General features: G+C 55.7%; 2 protein-coding genes across 2 annotated transcripts; one reads left to right on the forward strand and one right to left on the reverse strand.

Annotated features, from left to right (window-relative positions):
* The first annotated feature begins 1,563 nt into the window (after positions 1-1,563).
* CYC1 (cytochrome c1) lies at positions 1,564-6,781 on the forward strand. Its single transcript, XM_083449082.1, has 7 exons — positions 1,564-1,705; positions 3,925-4,118; positions 5,224-5,350; positions 5,587-5,744; positions 5,863-6,023; positions 6,120-6,220; positions 6,462-6,781. Exons 1-7 carry the CDS (start codon positions 1,610-1,612, stop codon positions 6,564-6,566), a joined length of 942 nt encoding a protein of 313 aa, XP_083305208.1. The 5' UTR covers positions 1,564-1,609; the 3' UTR covers positions 6,567-6,781.
* Positions 6,782-6,892: 111 nt separating this feature from the next.
* Positions 6,893-23,599, reverse strand: SHARPIN (SHANK associated RH domain interactor). The gene is made up of 14 exons (XM_083449033.1): positions 23,335-23,599; positions 21,218-21,392; positions 20,349-20,459; positions 18,812-18,953; positions 18,561-18,651; positions 18,131-18,407; positions 16,906-17,033; positions 16,448-16,621; positions 10,395-10,555; positions 10,180-10,291; positions 9,673-9,852; positions 8,458-8,556; positions 7,951-8,094; positions 6,893-7,504 (listed from the first exon to the last, which is right to left on the reverse strand). The coding sequence occupies exons 1-14, from the start codon at positions 23,563-23,565 to the stop codon at positions 7,424-7,426; spliced, it is 2,106 nt and encodes a 701-aa protein (XP_083305159.1). The 5' UTR covers positions 23,566-23,599; the 3' UTR covers positions 6,893-7,423.
* Positions 23,600-25,064: the final 1,465 nt, after the last annotated feature.

Below are 25,064 nucleotides of genomic sequence, written 5' to 3' on the forward strand. Positions count from 1 at the left end.
TCATGTACAAGAAAAGGAGGGGCTGGGGAAGGTGAGAGGCTCCCGCCTGAAGCCCTGGAGAGCCATTGCTGCCGGTCAGTGTCAGCAGTACTGAGGTGGATGGGCAGCTGGGTCTAGAAGGCAGCTGGCTGGGCTCCTTTTCCACCCCTTGTTGTTTAGTCGTGTCCGACTCTTTGTGACCCCCTGGACCAGAACACGCCAGGCACTCCTGTCTTCCACCACCTCCCGCAGTTTGGTCAGACTCATGCTGGTAGCTTCGAGAACACTGTCCCACCATCTCGTCCTCTGTCGTCCCCTTCTCCTTGTGCCCTCCATCTTTCCCGACATCAGGGTCTTTTCCAGGGAGTCTTCTCTTCTCAGGAGGTGGCAAAAGAACTGGAGCCTCAGCTTCAGGATCTGTCCTTCCAGTGAGCACTCAGGGCTGATTTCCTTCAGAATGGATCGGTTTGATCTTCTTGCAGTCCATGGGACTCTCAAGAGTCTCCTCCAGCACCAGAATTCAAAAGCATCCATTCTTTGGCTATCAGCCTTCTTGATGGTCCAGCTCTCACTTCCATACATCACTACTGGGAAAACCAGAGCTTGAACTATACAGACCTTTGTTGGCAAGGTGATGTCTCTGCTTTTTAAGATGCTGTCTAGCTTTGTCATTTCCACCCCTACGAGGGTCATTAAGGGGTTAAAGCGACGGAGCACGCCCTTCCTAGAGGGGACATAGCAAGCGCTGTAGAGCGGCTCCTCGCCAAGGGGGGGGCGGGAGCTGGGCGAGGCGCCAAGCGGGCCGCACTGCAGGGCTGTCGTCGTTGGGCGGCCCCCTCCCGCTTCCAGCTGAGGAAGAGACTCAGCGGCGCCTCTCCAGCTCAACGCGGAAACGACCCGTCCGCAGGCGGAGAAGGCCCTCTCTTGACTTTTATAGCTCTATGGGGATTCTTTCGCCCTCCCCATAGAGCTACAGATATGAAGAGTGACACGCAGTCTGAACTTCCGGGAACAATAGAAAAGCCTGGCATAGGAGCCTAGGAAGAAGAGCCCCGGCTGGATCAGGCCAAGGGGACCCGTCGAGTCCGGCCTCCCCGAGGGAAAACCCGCCAGACCCCCAGCATTACTGCTTCGCCCCCTCCTTCTCCTCCATGAATTTGCCTGGTCCTCTCTTAGTGCACCTGAGTTCCCCAGCTGAGCTCCGCCGCGCGTGGAGGATGCTCTGGCTCCCCAACACGCAGCTCCGAGGGCGACCCAGACCAGGAGGGGACGGGAGCCCAGCCTGACGAGGAGCGGCGGAAGGAGCTGGGAAAGAGGAGCCGAGGAGAGCCGCCCGCCCGGCGGAGCCCAGGACTCGAACCCGGGGCTTCGGGTGGCAAGAAAGGAGATTCCGCCTGAACATCCAGAGGGGCTTTCTGCCTGGCGGCGGAAGGGAGATCTCCAAGCAGAGCCTGGCCGGGGCTGGACTAGACGCCCCCTGAGGGTCCCTCCTGATCCCTCCCTCCCGAGCCCCCCCCCGCCTCTGTCTCCGCCTCAGGCCGGAGAGCCCCGCCCCTCCGGAAGTGACGCCCGACCGCCTTCCGCCGCGCGGTGCCTTGTGGGCGGCTGGGCTGGCCGGCTCCTCTGCAAGATGGCGGCGGCGGCGGCGGCGGTGGCGGCGCGGAGCCTGGCGCGATCCCGGGGGGGCCTCCTGCTGCCTCCCCTGCCCGGAGGGCCCCGCCCGCGGGTAAGAGCCGCCCCCGCCCCGCCCCGTCTCCCCCGGAGGCCCCGCCCCGCCCGGACGGGGGCGGCCCAAGGTCACCGCGTCCCCCGCGGGGTCACCCGACGCCCCTCGCCCGGGGCTCCGGCAGAGGCGTCCCGGGGGCGGGCGGGGCAGAGAGACGCTCTCCTTCCCGTGGCGGGGAGTTCCGCAGGTCGCGCTGAGGACTCGGGGGCGGGGAGCCTCGCGACCCCGCTGCCAGGCCGGCTTTTCTCCCGGGGAGGCGGAGGAGGAGGAGGCCGCCTTTCTCTCCCCCCCCCTGCCCGCCGAGAGGGCTCTGAAGGGCTGGTGCTGCAGCGGGGAGGCCCTGGCCGGGCTGGAGCGGGGCAGGCGGAGCGGAGGGCCAGCCTGATTCTCGGGATCAGGGCAGGATGGACGTAGAAGCTAAACAAGCTCTAGCTTAGGGTCTCCCCAAAAAATTAAAGGGGAAAAACTGGATGTGCATTTCCAAAATAGAAGAGTAGAAACACCTGAAATGAAACCTGCACACGGCAGCAGTGTTTTGTGTTGTGTAAGCTCCTCTGATGTAAGTCCTGGCCCCGCCTGCCAGCCTGCTCATCTCTTATATAGGCTGCCTACATTCTGCATGTGCAAATGGCTTGAGATACCTATTAGGTCCAGAAACCAAAATCCGGCCCTGCTCAGGATGCGCCTGGAGAGTGGCAGACCGAGGGAGCTGGGCAGCCAGGCGGGGGGACGGGGACCACGCAAAGCAGGGCAAGAAGGGGGTCCGGGTCTCTGGTCTGCTGGGTCCCGAGGGCCGTAGGGAGTGGAAGCTTCTCTGGGATTCTGATGTGCAGCTTGTGTGCTTCAGAGCTGGCAATTTGGGGCATCTGCGGAGGCTGCAGGAATAGAGGTCGATCTGCAGCTTCTTGTCACCTCTGGGTTTTGCGTTGGTTCTGGCCGCAAAGCCTAGACGGTGTGCTTGGGGTTTGCTTGCTGTTCTTGTTCGCGGTCTCTGCTCAGGCATCCCTCTGCACCTGCCGGATGCAGCACAAGGACTTTGGCAAGGGACCCCCTCCCCACGAACATGGAGGCATCTCCTAATGGTTGTAGCGCTGCTCATCCTGTAGCCTTATCTATTTTACTTATAAAATTATATAGTGCTGTATCATAGAAATATATTACAACAGTTTACAATAATGTAGAAGTATAAAACCATACAGTAACAACATTTTCAGGCTGTCTTTCATGTCCCCTTTCCTCCACCCCCACAAGGGATGTTCTTGGCTTGTAGAGGATTGCCTGCTTTCCATGCAGAAAGCCCCAATTTATGGTCCCCCAGTATCTCCCAGCTAAAAGGAGCAGAGGTCTTCGGCTGGGGAGATGCTGCTAGTTCATTCGTTCATTCATTCATTCATTTAGGTAGTTTAGACCCTGATTAACAATTTTCCCCCCTCACAGTATAGATGAGATTAGATGAATGGATTGTCTGACGTGGTGTTTGGGAGGCTGCTTTATTATTTATTATTATTATTATTATTATTATTATTATTATTATTATTATTACGATTATTACGATTACAGTCATACCTTGGTTGCTGAACGCCTTGGAACTTGTACGTTTTGACTCCCAAACGATTGAAAACCAGAAGTGGATGTTCCAGTTTTCAAATGATTTTTGGAAGCTGAACATCTGGCGCGGCTTCTGTGGCTTCTGATTGCAGCCAATCAGAAGCTGCACTCTGGTTTCCAAACATTTTGGAAGTTGAACAGACCTCCGGAATCGATTCCATTCAACTTCCAAGGTATGACTGTATTATTATTATTAGAATTTGTATACAGTAGTACCTCTGGATGGGAATGGAATCCGTTCCAGAGCCCCATTCGCATCCTGAAGCAAATGCAACCCACGTTTGCGCAGGTCGCGATTCGCCACTTCCGCGCATGCGCGTGATGTCATTTTGAGCGTCTGCGCATGTGTGAGCAGTGAAACCCAGAAGTAACACGTTCTGTTACTTCCCGGTTGCTGCAGTGCGTAACCTGAAAATGCTCAACCTGAGGCATATTTAACCCTATACCTGGAGGTCTCAGGGTGGTTCACAGAACAATACGAGGCCAAAGTCCTCGACAGGAGCCTAAGTCTTGCTATTGTAAGGCCTCGGTGAAGCCCCTCCTGTTGTCGCCGCGACTTCTCTCCAGCCAGGGTCTGCCCACGAGTTCACTCTGTTGTCCTTTCCCCCCAGGCCACCCTGACCTCCTTGGCAGGTCTCTCCCGAGGCAAGAAGGTGGCGCTGACCACGCTGGGGGTGCTGACGGCAGGCGGAGCAGGCCTGGCCCTGGCCCTCCACACCGCAGTGAATGCCGGCGAGCTGGAGCTGCACCCCCCCAACTTCCCTTGGAGTCACAACGGCATGCTGTCGTCCCTGGATCACAGCAGGTGCGGACGGGGCAGAGGTGGCGAGGGAGGCAGAGCAGCGGGGGGGGGGGAGATTTATGGGAACTGGGGCACCCCTTCCCCTTTGCAGCCTGCTAGGGAGCCGTTGAAGGTGTGTGGTGTTGGCTGTGCCAGTGGCTGCCCTGTGCCCGCGTCCCTGTCTTGGTTTCTCAGTCGGATGACTCACACCAAGCACAAGCTCCTCCCCTCCCCCCCCCCCATGCTCTGTTTCCTCTTCCCAGCCCAAGAGATGTACAGATCAGAACTAAAGTTCATCTCTGTCAGCGCCCTTCCAGCAGCTGGCACTTGCCGGGACCTGCCACCTCCTTGGCCTTCCTTGACCACCAAGGCCTGTACAGTGGTACCTCAGTGAGGAGGCTGGAGCCGCTTCCCTGCTGGGTCTCCCACCCTCTCCCCAAGCAGGAAGCCAAGGCTGCTTTATTCCCTGTCACTGTGACCCCGCTGTCTCTCTCAAGTCCACACAGTCCTGCCCTGCCTTGCTTTGTGCTCTCCTTCCTTCACCAACCCGGGCACTGACTGTACCCTTTTTTCAGCAGTGGGTGAAACACCCCCATTCCCTTGCAGAGGTGCCATTGCCTTTGCTCCCAGAAGATGCCCCAGAGCCAGGAAGGTTTATCTTGGCTGGGCCGGATCAGTCCCACGGAGATCCCTCTGCGGGCTGAATCGCGCACCTGTGATTTTCAGCGTCTGTGTTTGCGCAGATGCGATTTTCGGCGCCATGGAAGTGAATCGCTGTGCCGTGCCAGTTTAGCACAGCGTGATAGCAGGTAGCTCAATTCAGGGGTGGCTCGTGGGTTGGTCAAACGACCTCGGCGGGCTGCTTCCAGCCCATAGGCCTTAGGTTGCTGACCCCTGCCCCAGAGTGTCCTATCCACCACCCCAATCCTCCAAGAAGGAAGGAAAACTCTTGCCTGCATTCATCCTCCTTATTGGCTGCTGCAATCTTTGATTGTTTGACTTAGTTTGGTTTGTCTTTCATTTTTAAGATATTGTTTGATATATTCTATTAGTTGTAAGCTGTCACAGGAGGGTTATAACTGGAAGGGGGGCTAGAAACACACCAGAACCTTCTTTGGCTTGTCTCCAGCGTCCGGCGCGGCTACCAGGTATACAAGCAGGTGTGTTCCGCTTGCCACAGCATGGAGTACCTGGCCTTTCGCAACCTTATTGGTGTCAGCCACACTGAAGCGGAAGCCAAGGCCCTGGCTGAAGAGGTAGGCTTTGAGTGGGGAGGGGGGCACAGGGAAGTGGGGCGGGGGCTGGGGATGCTGTGGCTGGCAGCTGGTCCCTGATTCAGGGGCTCTCCTGCGCTGGCTGGCTTTATGGATGGCTTGGTCGGCGGTATTGGAGGGCGGGTGGGTGAGAGCAGATCATACTGGGAGTGGGGGAAGCCTGGCTCCCTGGGGCGGCTTGGGACTCTGGCACTCAAGTCTGGCATGTCCCGCATTAGGCCGAGGTGCTGGACGGACCCAATGAGGATGGCGAGATGTTCACGCGGCCCGGAAAGCTCTCGGATTACTTTCCCAAGCCCTACCCAAATCCCGAAGCAGCGCGAGCTGCAAACAACGGGGCGTTGCCCCCCGACCTCAGCTACATCGTCAATGCCAGGTAACGCTGCCCAAACCAGGGCTGGACTAAGGCGGGTGGCCTCTGGCACGGTTTTGTGCTATTCCCGGCGGAGGAGCCGAGTCGCCTTTGGTGGTTTTGAGCCTCCTTTCCCTTCCAGGCACGGAGGTGAGGACTACGTGTTTTCCCTCCTCACTGGCTACTGTGATCCACCTGGCGGTGTGAGCTTGCGAGAGGGGCTTCATTACAACCCCTTCTTCCCTGGGGAGGCGATTGGCATGGCACCCCCGATCTACGACGAGGTCCTGGAGTATGAGGATGGTGAGTGGGGCCGGGCAGGACTTCCCTTGGGCCGGTTGTGGAGCCCCACAGCAGAATAAAAACAAAGGACTGAAACCTCTGCCCTCTCCTGTGCAGGCACCCCGGCCACCATGTCGCAGATTGCCAAGGACGTCTGCACCTTCTTGCGGTGGGCGGCGGAGCCGGAGCACGACCACCGCAAGCGGATGGGCCTGAAGGTGGGTCTGCCTCTCCCCGTGGGGTAGGGAGCCCTCCAGGCGGCAGGGGCTTGGCTCCCCCCAGAGAGCGAGCCGGTGGGAGGTCTGGGAACACGCAAACAGGCCTGCTGAAACCTTCTGCCTGTGTGCTGCTCTCCGAGGAATGCCAGGGGGTGGGGACTCCAGTGATTCATTTCTGAAATCTTTCTGTAGAAAAGTGACCTTATGCCCCCCCCCCCCGGCTGTCCCCCCCCCCCCCCAGATGATGCTGATTATGGGTATGCTGTTGCCCCTCATCTACTACCTGAAGCGGCACAGGTGGTCCGTTCTAAAGAGCAGGAAGATTGCCTACCGGCCCCCCAAGTGACCCAGGCTGCCGGTGGGGCGGACCTCTCTCTGATGCCTGAGCTGCGCTGCCTCTACTGCCCTGGGAATGTATGCACAGACTGGCAGGCGGACAGGCGCTCGTCTCCATGCATTTGCTGTTATTTAACGTCTCCATCCCTTCGGTCACCCACAAAGCCTTGGGAAGAGGACCCTGGGTGGGCACCCAATAAAACGCGTTTCTTCAACCAGAAATAAGCGGCTGGTGTCTGTGTTGAAATCCAGGTAGTACATCGTATGGATTGTCTTGAGTGGCTGTTACACACACACACACACACACTGGAAAAAATCTCCTGCGCATGCCCCGCGTTTATACTTTTTCTTTTTTATTGAAGGGGTTTTAACCCCTCCTGTGCAGCAGCATACATCCTGGGCACCTTCCCCCTTCCTTGGTGCTGATATTGCCCCCCCCAAGCTTAGCACCCCCTGCCGGGGGCTGTCAGTTGAGGCGAGAGTGCTTCCAGGAGTGGGACCCCTTTGGGGAGCCCCATCTCCTTGGCCAGGGGGTCGCGGAGTGAGGTTCTGGTAGTGCAAAAGGGGTGAGGGATGGGGCTCAAAGGCACAGTGGGGCGGAGGCAGGGCAGGGCCAAAGCAGCCCCTTCTTCCCTCAGGCAGGGGAGCGTGGCCGCCCCTCGGAGGTCAGTGCAGGGAGTGGGGGGCAGAGCATCTGCTGCAGCCACAGTGGGTGGGGCGGGTGGGTCTTTCATCTGCTGCAGCCAGCCTTGCTGAGGCCTCTCCCCAAGGCCGGCTTCCAACGGGCCGCTTCTCATCTCTGGGTGCAGAGGCTCCTTCCTTGCCGATGGGAGTCCTGGCAGCATCTGATGCCCCTTTGGCAGGCGCTCAGTGGCAGTTCTGGCATTGGGGGTGGCACCTTTCCCCATCCACGTTGCACCGGCAGCCTCCGCTGGTGTCACCGGGACCCTGCCAGGGAGGAGGACAAAGCGCATCAGGGGGAGACCAGCCGCCCGGCCGGAAGGGAGTTCCGCAGAGTGGAGCTTCCTAAGGATCTGGTGCTCTGGAGGCATCCAAGCCCCCTTCCCAAAGTCCGCAAGGCAGGGCATTGCTGGCCTCAGACTTGCTTCAGCACAGAGTCCATCTCCCTCTGAGAAAGCGCTGAAAACTTCCTGTCCTCTGGCCGCCCTCACCCCCTCCATTTATCTCTCTACTGGGATGCCCTCTGCCCATTGCAAAGCATTCTGGGCCACGTCATCTGTTGGATGGTTTGAAGATTGGGAGCAGCTGACCAGCCAGCCCCCTTTTTCGTCTAGGCCCCCCGTTAGTCTCTTCTGGAGGCAAAGCCTGGCTCTCACCCCTCCTCCTGCCTGATGTGCCAGCCCTTGAGCCCCCTCCCTCCCTCCTGCGCTTACCCCAGGCCCCCAGCGCGGCCCCTTGGTCACCCAGCAGATCTCCGTCTGGCAGACAGGGCAGCGGAGCCAGTCGCAGCCCCCCTTCTTCTGCACCACGATGCGGCAGACGGGACAGTGCATGGCCTCTCCTAGCTGCACCAGCGTCTGGCGGAGACAGAGAGAGGGTGGCCATAGATCATAGAGGGGAGGGGCTCCCACGGTCACCTAGTCCAACCCCATCATGCCCTTTGTGCCAAGAGGAAAATGCACCCAGAGCCGTCCGGGGGGTGGCCAGAACAGGCCCTTGTCCAGTCCCTTTGAGCTGCTCCCCATCTCCCCCCCTCCCCGCATTGATCCCCTCGAGGTATCCCAAGGGTCGGCTCTGCCGGTGCCCACAGCCCAGGCGATGGGGCTGAATACCGTGCCAAGGAACTTGGGCTTTGAACGTTTCATTGGGGTGGGAAGAAGCGTGGTGGGACCCAGCCCCTGCCGTGAAATACAGCCCCCTCCCCCTCCCGGCCAGCTCACCTTCAGCATGTTGCTGGTTTCGCGGGCAGCAGCGTCATTGTGAGCCTGGAACTGCAGCTTGTCCTGGTACTGCTTGCAGTTCATGCCCTCGTGGATGGCCTGCGGGTGGAGGGCAGAGAATCAAACCCCTGGCGTCCCTGCAAAGGGTTCCTTCCTGCTGCTCAAACTGGCGGGGGGGGGGGCAGCAGCCCCAGGACCCTCCCTGAGTGGCCGAGGCGTCTTAAGCCAAGCGGACACGTACAGATAGCAGAACGGGCATCGCCTTACGGCAGGTGGGTGGGTCAACACCAGTTTTAACTGTCACTCTCTGAAAGTCAAAGCTGCCACAACCTGGAGACGGAGAGCTTGGCAGCGCCTAGTTATAAACTGTTGAACTCGCAGCCCCAGGAGGCAGGAACGGCCACCAAGATGGATGCCTTTCAAAGAGGATTGGGAAAATTCATGGAGGGCAGGACTGTTGATGGGGCCCAGCCAGGAGGGCTCTGTTCAGAATCAGGGGCAGCGATGCTTCTGAAGACCAGTTTCTGGAACCGCAGGATGGGAGGGTTGCTCTCTTGCCCATTTCCCTTTGGAGCATCTGCTTGTCCGCTCTTGAGAGCAGGAGGCTGGACTAGGGGGGCCATTGGCCTGATCCAGCAGATTCTCTCTATGTTCTTACGCCTCCCTGCAGGGCCTTTTTGTGTGGTGAAACATCCCCAAGGGGCCTTGCCCGTCCCCTGCAAACTGGCTCTTTGCATGTGTCGACCCAGGCTGCCCCCTACTGTGACCACCTCCTTTGCCCTCCAGTGCCCAGGAGCACCCCCCCATCCTGCCTCCCTTCCCCTAGGGGCTGCTTGAAGCACGGGGCGCAAAGGAAGGAACTTGATTCCTTCCAGGAGATTTCTCCCCTCCAGTGTTTCTGATAGACGCTAGAAAACAGTCTGGAGGCTGCTGACAACTCAGAAGACGGAATGGGGGAGGGAGACCTCCAAGATGCTGGGGGGGGGGGGGCTGTGCTCTGGCCACCTTCAGCACCCTAGCCCCTCAGAGTCACAGAACTGTAGAGTTGGAAGGGACCCCCAAGGATCATCTAAATAAATGATGATGATGATGATGATGTCTGCCAGCACTTCTCCTTCATTCTTTCCAATCCCCACCTGTGGGCCTCCAGCCCCTAAGCCAGTCCCCGTGGAGGTGGGGGGCCGAGGGCACAGTGCTGCCCCTGCCTGGGCTCACCTTGCAGACAAGGCAGTTGAGGGCCCAGCAGATGGGGCAGCGGAACTCGTTGACGTCGTCCTCGTAGATGCACCAGCCCAGGCAGTCGGCCGTCTGGCAGTGGTAGCTGTTCTGGGCCCTGCTCTCGGCCACGGCCAGCCGCCGCTCCAGGAAGCGCTCGTACTCGTCCCACGACACCAGCTGCGGAGACCAGCAGGGAGCTGGCTCAGAGCCCCTGAGAGAGGGAGGGCAGGGCATGGGCTGGCCCGGGGGCACCCCCTGGCTTCCATGGCCGGAAGGGGGTGGAAATCAAAGGAGCGTCTGGCCATGGCAGCCTCCTCCACTCCCCCCACGGCTGCAAGAGGACCAAGCTCTGCAGAAAAAGACCTCCAGAGCTGGCCCGCTCAAATGCCGCTTCGCATCTCCAACCGCTCTCGATGACGGCGGCAGGACAAGGGGGAGCTGAGCTGCCCTGCCAGCCTGCCCAAGGGACCCGGCCGGAGGGATCCTTGAGCCTTGCGGACTCACCGCCCGGATCTCCCTGTCCTGGAGATGGCTGCTGCAGGCATAGGAGTCGTCCCGGAAGGGACAGGCCACCTGGGGCTCCTCGCTGCAGTTGATCAGCTGGCGCAGGCAGTCCCTGGAGAGGGAGAAGGGGGGACGGCAGCGGGGTCAGGCCACAGCACCCTCCCTTCCTTCCCCCTCCACCCCCCGTCCCTCCTTCCCCAGGCAGGCCAGGTTACCTGCAGAAGCTGTGCAGGCACTCCCGGAGCAGGACGCCCTCGCCAGGCTCCACGTTCAGGTAGCAGATGCGGCACTCAATCTCCTCCCGGTTGGGCACCAGCGCCGCCTCGTCCAGCTGCTGCAACTGCTGGTAGTTCTGCAGACGCTCTTGCTCCAGGGCCTGGAGGGGGCAAAGAGGGGCAGGTGGTGGTTGCCCAGCAGGCAGGCCGCAGTCCCCTGTTTAAAGGTGGGTAGGGGGCTCCGCCTGGGCACACCCACCACCCAGGCTGGTGAGATTTGTAGGGTCAGCTAACTCTGCAAAAAGGAGCAGAAGCCCCATTGCTGCTGCTATTATTATTATTATTATTATTATTATTATTATTATTATACCACCTTTCCTCCAGAGATCAGAGGGTGGTTTACAACATAAAAATGCAAAATGCATAACATAATAAGAAAAAAACACAACCCGTCCACCTCCAGGCACATTTAACAGGCCGCAGATTGTTTTAACAGTGGAAGAGGAACATTTTTGCCTGGTGCCTAAAGATATTATCACGAGCCAGAGTCAGTTGAAGGTCAGCAATTTTAAAAACAACCCCAGTATTGTTGAAGTTAACTCTTTATTCAACTGAACCAAAACAGCTGAGGCCCAGTGATCCCAGCAACTGTTCCCAGTAGGTCTTGCCCCAATAAGGTAGTTGCAAGGACTTTCAAGCAAGTGGAGACTGTGGCAGCACACAACCAAGTTCTCCTCCTCTGCCCTTTCCATTTCTCTGCATGTTCTGGGAGACCAGCGGTTGCAGCAGGAGGGAGGGACCCCCTGGACTTTTCAGCAGCCGGTCTCCCCTCCTCTCCTGCCTCTGAGTCTGGACTGCTCTCTGCCACAGCCTCTTCCTGCTCGCTAAGCCCTGTTGCCTCTTCAGCTTCCAACGCTTCCTGCTCCCTCTGACCAGGCATCCTTGTCCCACCACCAATTCCCGGGCTCTGAGCCTTCTTCCCCTGGGGGTTCCCCGGCTGGCACCTCGCACCACTCCTCTGCACCCAGCTGGTCCATGACAGAAATGGAGTGAAGGTGCCAGGTCCCCCCCCCCCCCAGAAAAGCCTGATGGGAAAAGTAGGATACAAGACTCTGGAACAAACGCTCTGGGAAGAGGCATAAAACGAAGGTGGCGTCCCAAAGCATCACCTTCTGAAGAGCAGCAAGAATGTTGGAAGATAATGCACACTTTGGGTGCCTGATCTCAGGAGGCCTTTTGCGACCCCCCCTCTAAGGCAGTCCAGGAACTGCATGCATATTTTGGGGAGGGGCAAGGCGGGGAGTGAGTCTTGGCAAAGGGGGTGACCTCACCACCTGCGGAAGACCCTCCCCTGACCAGGGCAACTGGCACCCGCAGGATCTTGCCAAGACTCAGCCAAGACGGATCTGCTTGCTCAGACCTCTGAAGGCCTTTGCTGCTGACCCAACCCAATGAGTGTGCTTTATTCTTCTGCAATTTTATTATAGGGCTTGTTTACATTCCAAGTGGCTCTCTGCCCTAGAACCGACAGAGGGGAAGGACAGAATCGGGATCCTGAGATGTCTGGCAAGCACATCACAGCAGCATTCACAGAATTATGGAACTGAGCGAGTTGGGACCCAGGGGTCATCTAGTCCAACCCCCGGCAATGGAAGGAGCTTTTTGCTGGCTCCCTCCTCCTCTATGCTTGTTTAATTGTGCCTCACTTTTTGCAAAATGTCTCAAAGCAATTCATAAAATATTTAATATGCAGAACTTAGCAAAGTTTTAAAAGCCGTGACAGAATTAAACAGTGGGTGGAATCCAGTGTAGTGCTAGGTGTGGGGGTCTGCTTGCACAACAGGACTTCTCCCCTCACGCCTCTGTGGGTCTGCTGAACCCATTCTGGGGTATCCCCCAAACCTTCAGAAATTTAGCAGGTGAGGGATATGAAGGGAGGGGGAAAACTCCATGTGCAAGCAGACCTCATTGTCCATGCAACAACTTAATTCCTGCCCCTTCCGTGTAGTGGGCCTGAACCTGTGGAACTCCCTGCTAGTTGAAATTAGGCACATGACTAAGACTTCCTTGTTCCAGCAAACAATTTAAGGCAGCGCTCAGTTTTATGATACGTTTTTATTCTTTTGCTGTCCCATTTTTGGTGGCTTGTTTTTATGTACCCCACTAAAGCAAGGAATGCAAACCTGCTGCAGTTCCCCAGACATGAGACGCCCATGAAATCAGCAAGTGGGGGTGCGTGCGAGGCAGTGAGGCTGCTCCGACCCTTGAAGTGGCTGTATCAACTCCTTCGCGGGCAAAAGGGCCGCCTGTGGCAAAGACAGCCTCACCGAAATTCTCTCAAGGGGAAGCTCACAGCAGAGACCCCTCAGTGGTGACTTTGTGGCTCAGAGAGGAGAGTGGGGATAACCCCCCCTCATCCCCCCACCCACATGCATACCTCCTGAACAGCCCCTGCCCCTTTCCCCATCAATGACGCTACAGAGAAGTACCAGGATGGACCGTCAAGCCCAAATGAATCATTTAATAGAACAAAGGATTTGCTCTCCAATTCATTTTTTAAAAAATCAAATTTACAAACACGTTATGCAGAAATCAAGCCATTTCAAAACAGGTCCCGAAACTTCTGCTGCTGAATAATCAGTGTTCAGTACAGAGAGGGAGAGAAGGGTGTTTGCTGCCCCATCAGGGGCCAGGGCAGCAACGACTGCCCCATGGCGAGGGGAGCCACCTGTTCCAAGATCTGCTGGCTGGGACAAGCAGCAGCAGCTGGGGCAGACCCCCAACGCTCAGGCGGCAGCACCCCCTGACCCACCGAGAAACAGGCACCTTCAGGGGAGGGGGCTACAGCATCTCTCTTTCAAAGTGCTATCACGGCAGAGGGTCTCTCTTTCTAGTCCAGCTTCAGCATAAGCAAGTCCCCAAGGCAGAGCCTGGCCTTGCGGTTCAAACGCTGCCTGACCTGTGGGGCTGGGCAGGCCATGGCTTCTCCTGGTCAAAGGCACACGGGGAGAGCAGCCTCCATGGGGGGCAGAGGGAGGAGAGGCCTTCAACGCAGGCCCCAACGGAGCGAGGAGCACAAAGCCAGCAAGCGGGAGGCTCCCGGCAAGCAGCAACGACACCCTGGCTGTGCAGGCCTGAGGGCAGAGCGGAGGAGAGCCAGAGGCAAATGAGGGAGGAAGGCACTGTGGGGCAAAAAGGAAGGAAGCTCTCGCAGGTTGGGCAGGCAGCCCACAGATCCAATGCACAGTGTCAAATACAGCAGATGACTGCCTCCGCTGGGCAAACAGTGCACAGACACATTTTCATGGTGGGGATCACAACCTATGAACAGCTCATGGTATTCAAGTGGCAGCCCCACTGCAGGGGCTATCGTGGCCCAGGAGACCAACCTGGCTCCAGCCTCGGAGGCTCACACAGCTCCAGTCTTCCATGAGCGAGAGGCAGGGAGGCTCTGGGCTGCTGCCAGTTGAGATGGGAAATGGGCCGAGCTCCAAGACCCAGGTGGAATGGAGGGGCAAGGGGGGAGCCTAGGCAAACCCACAAGTGTTGCATGGCTGTGCCCCAAAAGCTGCTCAGGTGGAGCGCAGCTCTTGCTGCTGTCACAGGGGGCTCTCAAAGCACCCCCCCAATATGGCCGTGCTCAAAGGCTAGCCAGCCAGTGAAGCTGCCAAGGGCCAGCAGGGACTCTCAGCTGCTTGTTCTCAGCAGGGGAAGGTGGGGGCAGCCACAGAAGCCCACCCCTGCCCTGCCCCTTGGGCTTCACTGTCCGCTTGGCTCATCTTGGCAGCCTTTGGTGCTGCAGCCGGGACTAACACACGTCCCCACTGCAAGGCCGGGAGGGGCAGTGGTGGCGATGGCGGCCCCGGCTCAGAGGTGGGCTATGAGAACTCCGAGGAGAGGTGGATAAAGTCGTCCGGGGTTCCCAGGCTGTGGGCACAGGGCACAGCGGAACCGTCTTCTCTCCTTCCTTTTTCCTGCCACAAGAGAAAGAAGAAAGAAGAGAAGAGAGTCGTCAGGTGCTGCAGCCACCACTGCTGCCGCTGCCGCCAGAGATCGCTGCCTGGAGCCTGATGCACCTTCACCACCACCACCACACCCCAGAATGGACAGCCACCCTCCCTGAGAGCCCACCCTCCTTGGAAAGCACAGAAGGGGAAGGACGGAGCCCAAGAGATTCTGAAATTCTATTCTTTTTCTGGTGCACTCGACAACAACATGTTTTTCGTATTTACAGGAAATGTGATGAAAACAATACACTAAAAATATACCACCGACGAAACATTGAAAGGGACAACCAAATCATAATTAGTATCTCATTATTTAAGAAAATGAATCAAGCAAGAACTAAACACCACCTACATAGTTGGGGAGCAGGATTTGGCCAGTATGTTAGACCCTTAGCTCCCCATCCGTCAACCAGCTGACATCACCACGGCATTGGGAGATAACTTCATGAGAAAGGCACAGGGCTCTTTCCTCCCTCCCTTCCTTTGCAGGCAGAGATTGTGCCCAAAGATGTTTAAACTCAGAGGTGTGACGTCGGCCATGACAGAAGGGAAGGGAGAACCTGACCTCGCTCTCAGGACCATCCTGGAAGTGGACTCCAGGCATCTGCAGCCTCGGAAGCAGGACATGTTCATTTCCACCCCATTCAGCAGTTTTGTTCCTTGATTTATACTCCACTCGTAGACCACAATGGCTTCTGGGCAGGCAGCAACCTACCCCACGGCAGAACTTAAGTGATTTGGGATGCACACTTTTTTAGCACATTTCTTATGATGTAAATTTATAGCACTTCTCTTGTAAATAGCTTTGGGACTCCGTTCGGTTGTGTGAAGTTATCAATAAATTTAGTAAGCTGAACTTACTATCATCATCTAATTAGAAATCGCAGAATTAAGAAGAATCTGCATGGAGACTCTATGAGCAAATTTGAAACAGCAAGTGGGGGATACTTTTGAAAGCCTCCAGAACACAGTTGGGGAGCTGGCTTCTTGGACCACTACCAGCCACAATGACGATGTTTCCTGCCCGCTTTTGTAGGCAGCAAAGGCCTCTGAATAACACCAGGTGCTGGGAGGAATCGCAGGTGGGGAGAGTGCTGCTGCTGCTGCTGCCTTTAGGTCCTGCCTGTGGGCTTCCCAGAAGAGGCAGCTGGTGGTCCACTAGGACAACAGCTGGCTGGGCTGGACTGGCTCCCCTTGGCCTCATCCAGCTGCTGCAGGACACTTCTGGGGTTCTTAAGTGTAGGAGTGCAAATATCCAGAGTGTGGGGTCAGGTGGGATTACTATGAGGAATTATGAAATATGCATCAGGCCATTGTGTCCACGATGAAAGCATTGCGTTGACTGAGTTTGATACACTGACAATAATTTCTGATCCAATCCCACAAGCTTCTACATCTAAGACATTTTCCCTCTACTGCCCATTTCTCTCTGCCTGACAGGCACGTATCAGCATTCTAGGACACAGACCAGTTGCCGGCTGCTGCATCAGGCATCCTGGGTAATAAAGCTAGAAGGTAGCTTTGATATAGTTTGTTAATCATTCACAAGGAGGTGGTAAATGCTACCTATCCTTCGTGTCCTGTTTATGGCCTCTGGAGTTTCCTAAAAGCATTCCTCCTTGCTTCCTCCTTTATTTACTCTGAATTACATATGCATGCTCAAGTAGGAAATTAGCTCTTTGTAGTTTTAACTTTAACTTTGTCCCACGTGGGGGTTTTTGAAACGCTCAGAGGAAATCTGATTGGTTCTTATGAACACTGTATAAAAAGTTCTTTTGTGAATAAAACGACCTGGGCCAAGGGGGTGGACGGGAATTATTATACACACTCCTCCCAGAGTCTTGCTAGTCAAGCCTTTGTGTGCATTCTATTAATCAGAGTCCAATCCTTCCTTTGCTTTGGGAATGCCACATTAAGGAGCTGCATAAGGAGAGGGAGCTGGAGAAAAGAGCCAAGAGAGCTGGGAGCAGCGCACAAAGCTTCAGACCCTGCAGGGAGCTTCTCCAGTGGACTGTGAGGCACAGGAAGGGAGCTACCAGGACCTACCTTCTGGTACTGTAAGATGCCCTCCTTCTCCTGCTGCATCCGCCACAGCTCCACCTCATCCGGCCTGTAGCTCCCGGGAACCACATAGTTGGCCGGCCGGTCTGTGCTGCACATCTCGCAGCCGGGCCGTGTGGGCTTGTTGATGAAGGTGCAGGTGGGGCAAGACCAGCCAGTCTGCAATGGGAGGTGAGGAGAAAGAGGAAGAGGCCGCTGGACGTGGCGCCTGCAAGGATAGCCCAGGATGCAGCCATGTGCCCCAGGACCACCCCCTCCCACCTGTGCTTCCTGCTGGGCGATGAGGCCCATGCCACAAAGCGCTCTGGCCCCTTTCTTGAGCAGACTACGGGGTGAGGGGAGACAAGGCCACAGGGAGCCCAGGGACTGGGAAAGAGAGAGGGGGCATATATATGGGGAGACGACTGCCTTGGGTTTCACCACTTAGCAGAGAGAGTACATACCGGCACAGGAGAGGGGGGAGGAGGGGCAGCAGCCGGGGGCGGAGGGGCTCGCGAGTGGCCAGGGAGGAATTTCCCCAGGAAGTGGCTGCTCTCACCGACATCCCTCTTCCTGTTAGAATTTTTCACACCTGCAACAGAAGACGGAGACTTAGAAGAAGAAGGTCTAAGAACTTCGCAAGTGCAAAGTTTCTCTTAAACAAAAGCTAGGTTAATATCGATCAGTCTGAATATAAGCATGTTAACTATTGGAGAGATTTTAATGATTGTTCTCAAGCTTTGTTTAAATAAAGTTAAACAAATAAATGTTGTCCCTATGCTTAATCTCTAAACTCTCCTTTTCAGGAAATAAAGTCCTCCTGACTCCCAAAGGCCATCGGGCCTGACTGCCACCTACAGTCAGACCTCGGGTTGAAGTAGCTTCGGGATGAATATTTTCGGGTTGCGCTCCGCGACAACCCGGAAGTAACAGAGCGTGTTACTTCTGGGTTTCACCGCTCGCGCATGTGCAGACACTCAAAATGATGTCACGCGCATGCGCGGAAGCGGTAAAACACGACCCACAAACACGCACCTTAAGTTTACTTCAGGATGCGAACAGGGCTCTGGAACAGATCCCGTTCGTATCCAGAGGTACCACTGTACTGGTCATGGGCAGGTCATTTTTGTTGCTGTTGGTTTCCTCTTTTGGGGGGTGGTCCAAGGCAGAGCAAAGCAAGAAGGAGCAACAGGGACAAGAAGCGGGAGGAGCTAAGAGTGCTCAGCATACAAGTTCCTATGTCCCTCCCTCCCTCAGCCAAACCTAAGCCCACCCCACCCCCAGCACAAAGGGACAAATTCCTATTAGCATCATTTATGAATTTATACCCTGTTTTAGGATTGGACCTTTAACCACACGCTGTCACAAGCTGTGTATCCAGATGTAAGAAAGAGATGCAAAGCTTGGCTGGAAGGATGAAACGACGTTAACAATATACTATTTAGTTGTACATTAGTGGTCAGAATTGCACCACAGAGGAGGAAAGATATGAATAAGTGAGAAACTGGACTTCAGTAACTGAATTTGGTCTTTTGTCTTCCTGATTTAAATTGCCTTGACTTGCATGGGGAGAGGTGTAACCTGTTCTGAGGGTTCCAAAATGAACCCCCTGCTTCTAGCCAGATGCAACCTTTCCCCCTCCCCTTAAGGAGCCCCCGCCATCCCCAAAAGGGCTCCCTCCCTGCTCACTTTTCTTGGGCAGACTGCTCGGTAAGGTGCTGAATTTGTGCCTGGCATCTGTGTTGTCCGCCAGGGGCGAGGGGGGCGGCTGCAGCACCACCCAGTCCCTGTCCTCCTTGAAGCGCTGCTCAGAGAGGTGGGCGCCCTTTGCCGATAGCAGGTAGAGGAAGGCTGTGTCTCCGTCCTTCCGAATCCCGTAAGAGCCAACGGTTCGGTCATCCACACAGAGACACTGGCCAATAATCCAGCGCTGGACGCTGGGGTGGAATCCGTAATCCTGAAAAACCTGGGGGAAGCAGAGACGGGGTCAGTGGGAGTCTGAAGGCTTCTGCTGCAGGCCAAGCAGCCAGGCAGTCGTTGGCATTTTGCCCCAGAAGCTGCCCCAGTGAGGGAGCCAGAAGACAGCATCCCCGCCTCTGAAACGCTGTGCCCGGGTTACCTTCTGCCTGAGCCCTGCAATGGTGGTGTACGTGTGGACGCGGGTGGTGATGCTCGTTGAGCAAGTGGCGTCTTCCACCTGCACCTTCATGCTAAAAGGAAGGGAATCAGCCAGTGAGACGAGCACAGCGTGTCCCGCCACCGGCCATCTTCAGAAGAGGAGGTGTGCAGGGATTGGCCCCAAATCACCCAGCCTAACCCACCCAGCCTCCTCCAGAGACACCGGCTCCCTGCCCAGCCCTCCGCTCCCACCTGATCTCGCTTGTGGGGTAGCAGGACTCCTTCAGCAGGATCCGCAGAGCAGCGTGTTGCTGGGCGAGCAGCGTGGCACAGCGCATGGCCTCCTCCTCGTCCCCGAGCTCAATAGCAGTGGACAGGTGGAGCGCCAGGTCCTCTGAGGAGGAGACAAAGCCAGGCATGAGCCGGCCAGGTCAAGTTGTGCACCCCCCATCTCGGCCAAGCCTCCCACCCTTCTCCAAGGTCTGTGATGGAAAACCTCCTAGGGAGCCACCCACTGCTGAGCAAGAGCTCTCAAAAGCAGCCCCACCCCCTGCCCCCACTTGGCTTGCTGCTGCAGGTGCTCAGACCCAAGACTTCCTTCCAAGTGAGTTGTCAAAGCTTTCTTATCTCATTCTGATTTTGACCATTTGTACCCTGCTCTTTTCTTAGTCACACAGAGGCCTCGTGCAGCTGTTGGATTGGTTTTAGTTGTCTTCAGTTGCAGTAGAACTCAGGCTGGGACCTGGGAGGCCAGGGTTTGAATCCCCCGTCAGCCACAAAGCTCACCGGGTGTGGAACTGGGCCAGTCCATCACCCTCAGACTAACCTACCTCAAAGGGTTCCTGCCAGGATAAAATGGGGAGGAGGGGATCTGTGTCAACCACCTTGAGCTCCTTGAGGAAAGGTGGGATATGAATGCAATATATGACACTCTTCTCTTCATCTATGTTGACTGGTTGTTTTACTTTTTAAAAAAAATATGAAAAAAAGTTGGGGCAGTTGGAGGGGCTCACAATATGGGTGGCAAGGGCAGCCCCCTCTTCCTCACCCAGCTCAAGCAGCCACTCCTTCAGGACACTTATGCTGCTCTGGTGAGTTATACAGGGCAAACCGCAAAGCACGGCTGGGGAGCCTCCAACCCAACCACGGATGCGGCCTCCTACTTAACTGCATGTGGCCCCTGGGTATTTCCAGGGACTCCTCCCCACTGAGGTGGTGGATCAAGCAGGCACCCAGGGAAGAGGCCAACATAAAAGGAAATAAAACCCACCAAGTGCTTTTAATGCAATCAATAACTGAATACTTGCATGGGCACCAAATGAAACCCCCATTCCAGTGGATTAGCGTCAGTGGGGAGGAAAGGTTCAACAGGAAGTGTAAACATGGCTTGCTTTTTAAGTAGATATTATTTATTCATCTGTTTACCTCTTGCTTGCCAAAATGGCTTCTAAGCCATAGAAATATGGGGGAGATTTTGGGCAATTACTGAAACCAAGTTCTCTCTCAATTCACCTTCTCAACAATACTTCACGAAATGCACCCATTCCTCATTACCACTGTGCAACAAAACCAGCTGCCTAACCTGATACAGGCAGAAGGAAATTTCAGATATGCAAACATCATATTTCCTGGCAGCTGAGTAACGTTTATGATGTGTCTTCAAGGGCACAGGTAGAAGGAAATTTCAAATATGCAAACATTACATTTCCTGGCAGCTGAGTAGCATTTGTGATGTGTCTTCAAGGGCACACTGCCGGTGGACAAGTGTCCTGTGCCATCAGCCACCCACCTTTCCTGGCAAGCTCCAAGGGCAGGGAGACATCGATGTCTGACAGAGAGTTGAAAAGTGCCAAGGGAAGGGGAGAAGGCCGCCCTGTCAGCAAACCGCTTCCCTCAGCAGCTGGGGAGAGAAGAGACTTTAGAAGAAGTGCTCCAGCAGGCAGACACAGAACATAAGAAGATCAGACCAGCCTGCTGGATCAGGCCCATGGCCCATCTAGTCCAGCATCCTGTTCTCACAGCGGCCAATCAAATGCCTGTGGGGAACCCACAGGATTCGAGCCCAGAGCCTATTCAGAGACTACTCCATTAACACAGGAAATGATTATGCTTCATAATAATAAGCCAGAGGGTTTACCAAAGAATAAAGATGCAGAATTAACCAGTTTCCCTCCGGGGTTTTCTGGAGGGCAGTGCAAGTCTGTCTCCACCCTCCTGCCCCACCAGGTTTCATCACTGCTGGCTCTTGGTCAGCACTGCAAATGCACCTGACAGGCAGCCAGACATCAGGTGGCTATAGCACAGCTTACGACCTGCAGAGCCTCCTGAGCTTAGGAGCAGAAGCAGCCCTGGAAAAGGAGTCTATGGTACAGCTCAGGTGTATAGCTGGATGCGAGAGCCTGGGGGGTGACTGGGGGCGGTGCAGAGGTACATTGTTTCCCCCACCCCAGAGCTGTTCAGCCACAACAACCCATTTTCTCAACCTTCTTGCTTTACTAACTGCCCTACAGATCAAGACAGGTGCATCTGATTGCATCGAGAGGGCAGGCCTCTCCTCTTCAGAACCGACAAACCATGGCATGTGTAAGAGCCACGCTCTCTCTCACTACCAGAAGCCGGACCCTGGCATGGCAAGTGCTTTCTGGGGCAGGAGCTGACCTTTCTGGAGCTCCTGGAGGGAGCTGCTGACGACTGTCCACCACTTCTGTGCCTCATGCTCATCCTCAAAGTGGAAAACAAGGGAGTTGTCTGGGCGGGCTAGGAACTTCAGCTCATGACACGTGGCCGTCTTCACCTCATAGGAAATGTCTCTGAGGTTGTACTCAACAAGGCCCTGGGGGCAGAAAAGCATTAGTGGGCGCAAAGTCAAATAGCTCCAACCAGCTCTTCTTGAGGCCTCAAGCAACACAGGGCTCAAAGCACTCATCCCATTCTTCAGCCAAGTCTCATCAGGCTCCCCCGCATCATGCTGAAAGCTGCTCCCACTGCTGAAGAGCTCAAAGGATGGACCTCTCCTTGCACAACAGGACTTGCCCCTCTCCTCCCTCTGTGCAAAACTGCTTGAGAGGTTCTCCCATCCCCCCAGAGCTGATTTTAAGGGCGCATGGCAGACTGCAGGGGAGAGAGAAGAGAGGAAAGTTCCATTCTGCAAGTGGAACTCCTAAGAACAGAAGGAGAACCTCCTGAATCAGGCCAATGCCCCATCTAGTCCAGAATCCTGTTCTTACAGTGGCCAACTAGATGCCTCCAGGAAAGCCACAAGCAGGATTCAAGCCCAAGAGGCCTCTCCCCTCCTGTGGTTTCCAGTAACTGCTATTCAGAAGCATTACTGCCTCTGACTGCAAAGGCAGAGCTTAGCCATTATGACTAGCAGCCATCAATAGCCCTCTCCTTTGTGAATTTGTCCAGTCCTCTTTCGAAAACACCCAAGTCTCTTGCAGGAACATTGCATACTACCTTGGGGTGGGGGTGTCTTTATAACTCCACTGGCAGAAGCAAGAGGAGCCTGCATGTCCTTTCCTGTTCTGCCCTATTTGTTTACAGCCCCTCAGGATGAGTGCGAGGCCTGTGTCTGGTAGGCAGGGTGTTATAGAGGTAACGAGAAGGTGTAAGAGGCACAATCCACAAACGCCACTAACCAAAGCAGTTTCAGTGCTGTGCCCAGGCCTGAAGCTGGACTTAAATGGATCCAGATCATCAGTTTCCTCCAAGCATGCCTGGAGCTGGACCACCAATACTGCCTCAAAGACTCTTAAACTGTTGTTAAACATGTTGACTGCAAGCCATTTTGGGTACCGCTGTATGCGATGAAAAGGTGGGGATGTAATTGTTTTTAATGAATAGTACATTATCCCTGGCGTGCTCTGGACTAAACGACTAAACAACAACAACACATTATGAGCAGGCATACTTGAAGCACACAATGGACTAAAGCATGTTGAGGAACGGACCTGGCCGTTCTACTTGATCCAAGAAATCAGTGCATTTAACAAAATCAAAGTGCAAGGGAAACGGAAACAAGCTGCTACCATGATCCTTGCTTGGATATATGAGCTGGATATTCTATGCTCAAATCTCTGGATGTTGTTTGTTGTTGTTAATTAATAAACACTTAGGAAACACCTAATTCTTTTTCTAAGCATTGTTCCTACATTGAGACATCCTGTAAAATGTGGGGTGGGTGGGGAGAAACAGATCCTGTAAAGCATGACTTTGCTGGCCTCTTGGGCACCTCTTGGGAAAGAGGCCAGCCTTCAGCGCCACTCAGAGAAGAGGGACATTTCCCAGCAAAGACTGACAGCGGCTAGAAGGCCCCAAACAGCCTGGGCTTTGCCCCTGGCGCTGCTTCCCCACGGCGGGGCAGCCCCCTCCAGCAGCTGAAATGCACCCACTCCGGTCTGACGGGTTGGGGCAGCAGCTGCCGGCCCAAGAGCTTCGACGGCCTGTGGGGAAGAAAGGCAGGGAGGAGGAGGCGGCGAAGGAGGCAGCAGCAGCCTCTGGGAAGCGGGCGAGACAAGCCTGTGGGGCAGGGCCCGAGGGGCGGACCAGGACCTGGGTTCCAATTCCCCTTGGGCCACGGAGCTCAGTGGGCGTGACCTTGGGGGCCAGTCGGCCTCGGAGGGTTGTTGTTGGGGGGGTGAGAGGAGGAGGCGAAGGAGGAGGATCCGCCCCCGTTGAGCTCCCTGGAGAAGGCGAGACGCCAGGCCAACGGCGCCCAGGGAAGGGGTCCCGCTGCCCCCCCTCCCCGGGGGCCCTTCCCTTCCCGTCCATCTCACCGCTTCGCCCCCCGACTCCGCCGCGCCCCTCAAGCCGAATCGGAAGCGCTCGGGTCCGGGCGCGGCGCTCAGCTGGAGCCGGAAGAGGCGCTGCGCTTCCCGGCCGGCCGGCGAGGAGGCCGCGGAGGGCGGCGCGGAGGGCGCGTCCGGCGAGCGCGGCACCCAGGCCTTGGCCGAGGCCAGCAGCACCAGGCCCGACGGGGACGGCGAGCAGCCCGGCGCCGCCGCCATCGAGTCGCCGCCCGGAACCGGAAGCCGAGCGCGGCTCCCCGCCGGCGCTTCCGGCGCGCTTCCGTCCACTTCCCCGCCGCCGACGGAGGGAAACCGCCGCCCGACTCCGAGGTTCCGGCCAGGAAGCGGGGCGGGGGGAGCCCTCCAAGAGATATATTTGAACGGCATATGCGATGCAGCCAGGGCCGGATTTACCTATAAGCTAAACAACCTATAGCTTAGTTAGGGCCCCACTCTCTTGGGGGCCCCCCAAAAAAATTAAAGGGAAAAAAATCTGGATGTACATTTCCTAAATATAAGATAAAAAAGAAATAAGATAAAACCTTCATACAGAAACAGTGTTTTGTGTTCTGTATGGACCTATTAGGTCCATAAATTACCATATAGCATATATTCAACACAAAAAACAGCAACAATTTGTTGCTGACAAAGGGCCCCATTACCTTCAGGAGCTTAGGGCCTCATCAAACCTAAATCCAGCCCTGGCCCTCCTATATATATATTTGGGCGACATGTTCGATTCAGCACTTGGGCTTCTTAAAAGATGGTTGCGGCCGCCCCCTGGAGTTGCTGCAGCCTGGAAAGAACTCGCCTGCCTTCCGCATTTCAATGCCCAGCCCTCCTGGCCCCGCTGGCTGGGGCTGATGGGAGTTGTAGTCCAATGCTAGCTACCTGCATCATAGGGGGTTGGACTAGATGACCCTTGGGATCCCTTCCAACTCTACAATTCTGTGATGCTATGATGGCACCTTGTGAGCGAAGTCTGCTCCCCCTTGGAGCTTGGCGGGAAGGATAGGCCTTGTGCCAGCTCTCAGGCTGGTGTGTAGCAGCGCTGTCAACAGGGAGCATGGGCTGTGCGCCCTCTGGTCTACAGTGAGCTCCTTCCACCAGCACATTTTTTCCCATTGGCAAAGGAGTGTGTTTGGGGAGTTACACCAAAGGAGACTTCTGTCCCCTCCAAGAACCCCTCTGCAGCTGGGCTTTCTGCTTAGGACAGCCCTCTGAAAGAACTTAACATCTGCATTTGTTTGTGTGGCGTTTGCCCTCCTAGGTGGGTCATAAGGAAAGGGTTAAATGAGTGGGAAGTGATTGGCCAGTGGGACCCAAGGGGAGGAGTTAGAGTTAGAGTTGGTGTTGTTTGGAAGTCAGTTGAGAGTTGGGAGTTGGAGAAGGAAGAGGGAGGACAAGTCTGTGGGTTGGTCGAGTTGTGTTGTGAGAGAGTGAGAGGAACTGTTAGGTGGAGTCAGATAGATAGTTGGGATAATCAGTTTGAAGTTCTTAGGAACGTTTAGGTCAGTAAAGAAACTACGATTAAGAAACTGACAAGAAAAATTATCTGAAACCATAAACTTGTTAAGGCTTATAAAATAAACTTGATTATTTGTTTTAATGTTAACAACTGTCTGGACTCTGTGTGTACCCGAAACGGGTTGGTGGCAGCGGGGAAGCAATCACAGTGGTGGCACAGGGATCAATAGACAGTCAAACGTCCGGGGACC

Source organism: Podarcis tiliguerta, assembly GCF_965153285.1.
Source record: "Podarcis tiliguerta genome assembly, chromosome: 7".
In the NCBI taxonomy this organism is placed as follows: Eukaryota; Metazoa; Chordata; class Lepidosauria; order Squamata; family Lacertidae; genus Podarcis; species Podarcis tiliguerta.

Bases quoted from the DNA above. Each gene is read 5' to 3' on its own strand.
- CYC1 (XM_083449082.1), top strand. From the start codon at position 1,610: ATGGCGGCGGCGGCGGCGGCGGTGGCGGCGCGGAGCCTGGCGCGATCC. The intron at 6,024-6,119 runs GTGAGTGGGGCC...TCTCCTGTGCAG, and splicing joins GGTCCTGGAGTATGAGGATG to GCACCCCGGCCACCATGTCG. The intron at 6,221-6,461 runs GTGGGTCTGCCT...CCCCCCCCCCAG, and splicing joins GCAAGCGGATGGGCCTGAAG to ATGATGCTGATTATGGGTAT.
- SHARPIN (XM_083449033.1), bottom strand. From the start codon at position 23,565: ATGGCGGCGGCGCCGGGCTGCTCGCCGTCCCCGTCGGGCCTGGTGCTG. The intron at 21,393-23,334 runs GTGAGATGGACG...TTCTGCCCCCAG, and splicing joins CGGAGTCGGGGGGCGAAGCG to GGCCTTGTTGAGTACAACCT. The intron at 18,652-18,811 runs GTGGGAGCGGAG...CCTTCCTTTTAG, and splicing joins TACCCCACAAGCGAGATCAG to CATGAAGGTGCAGGTGGAAG.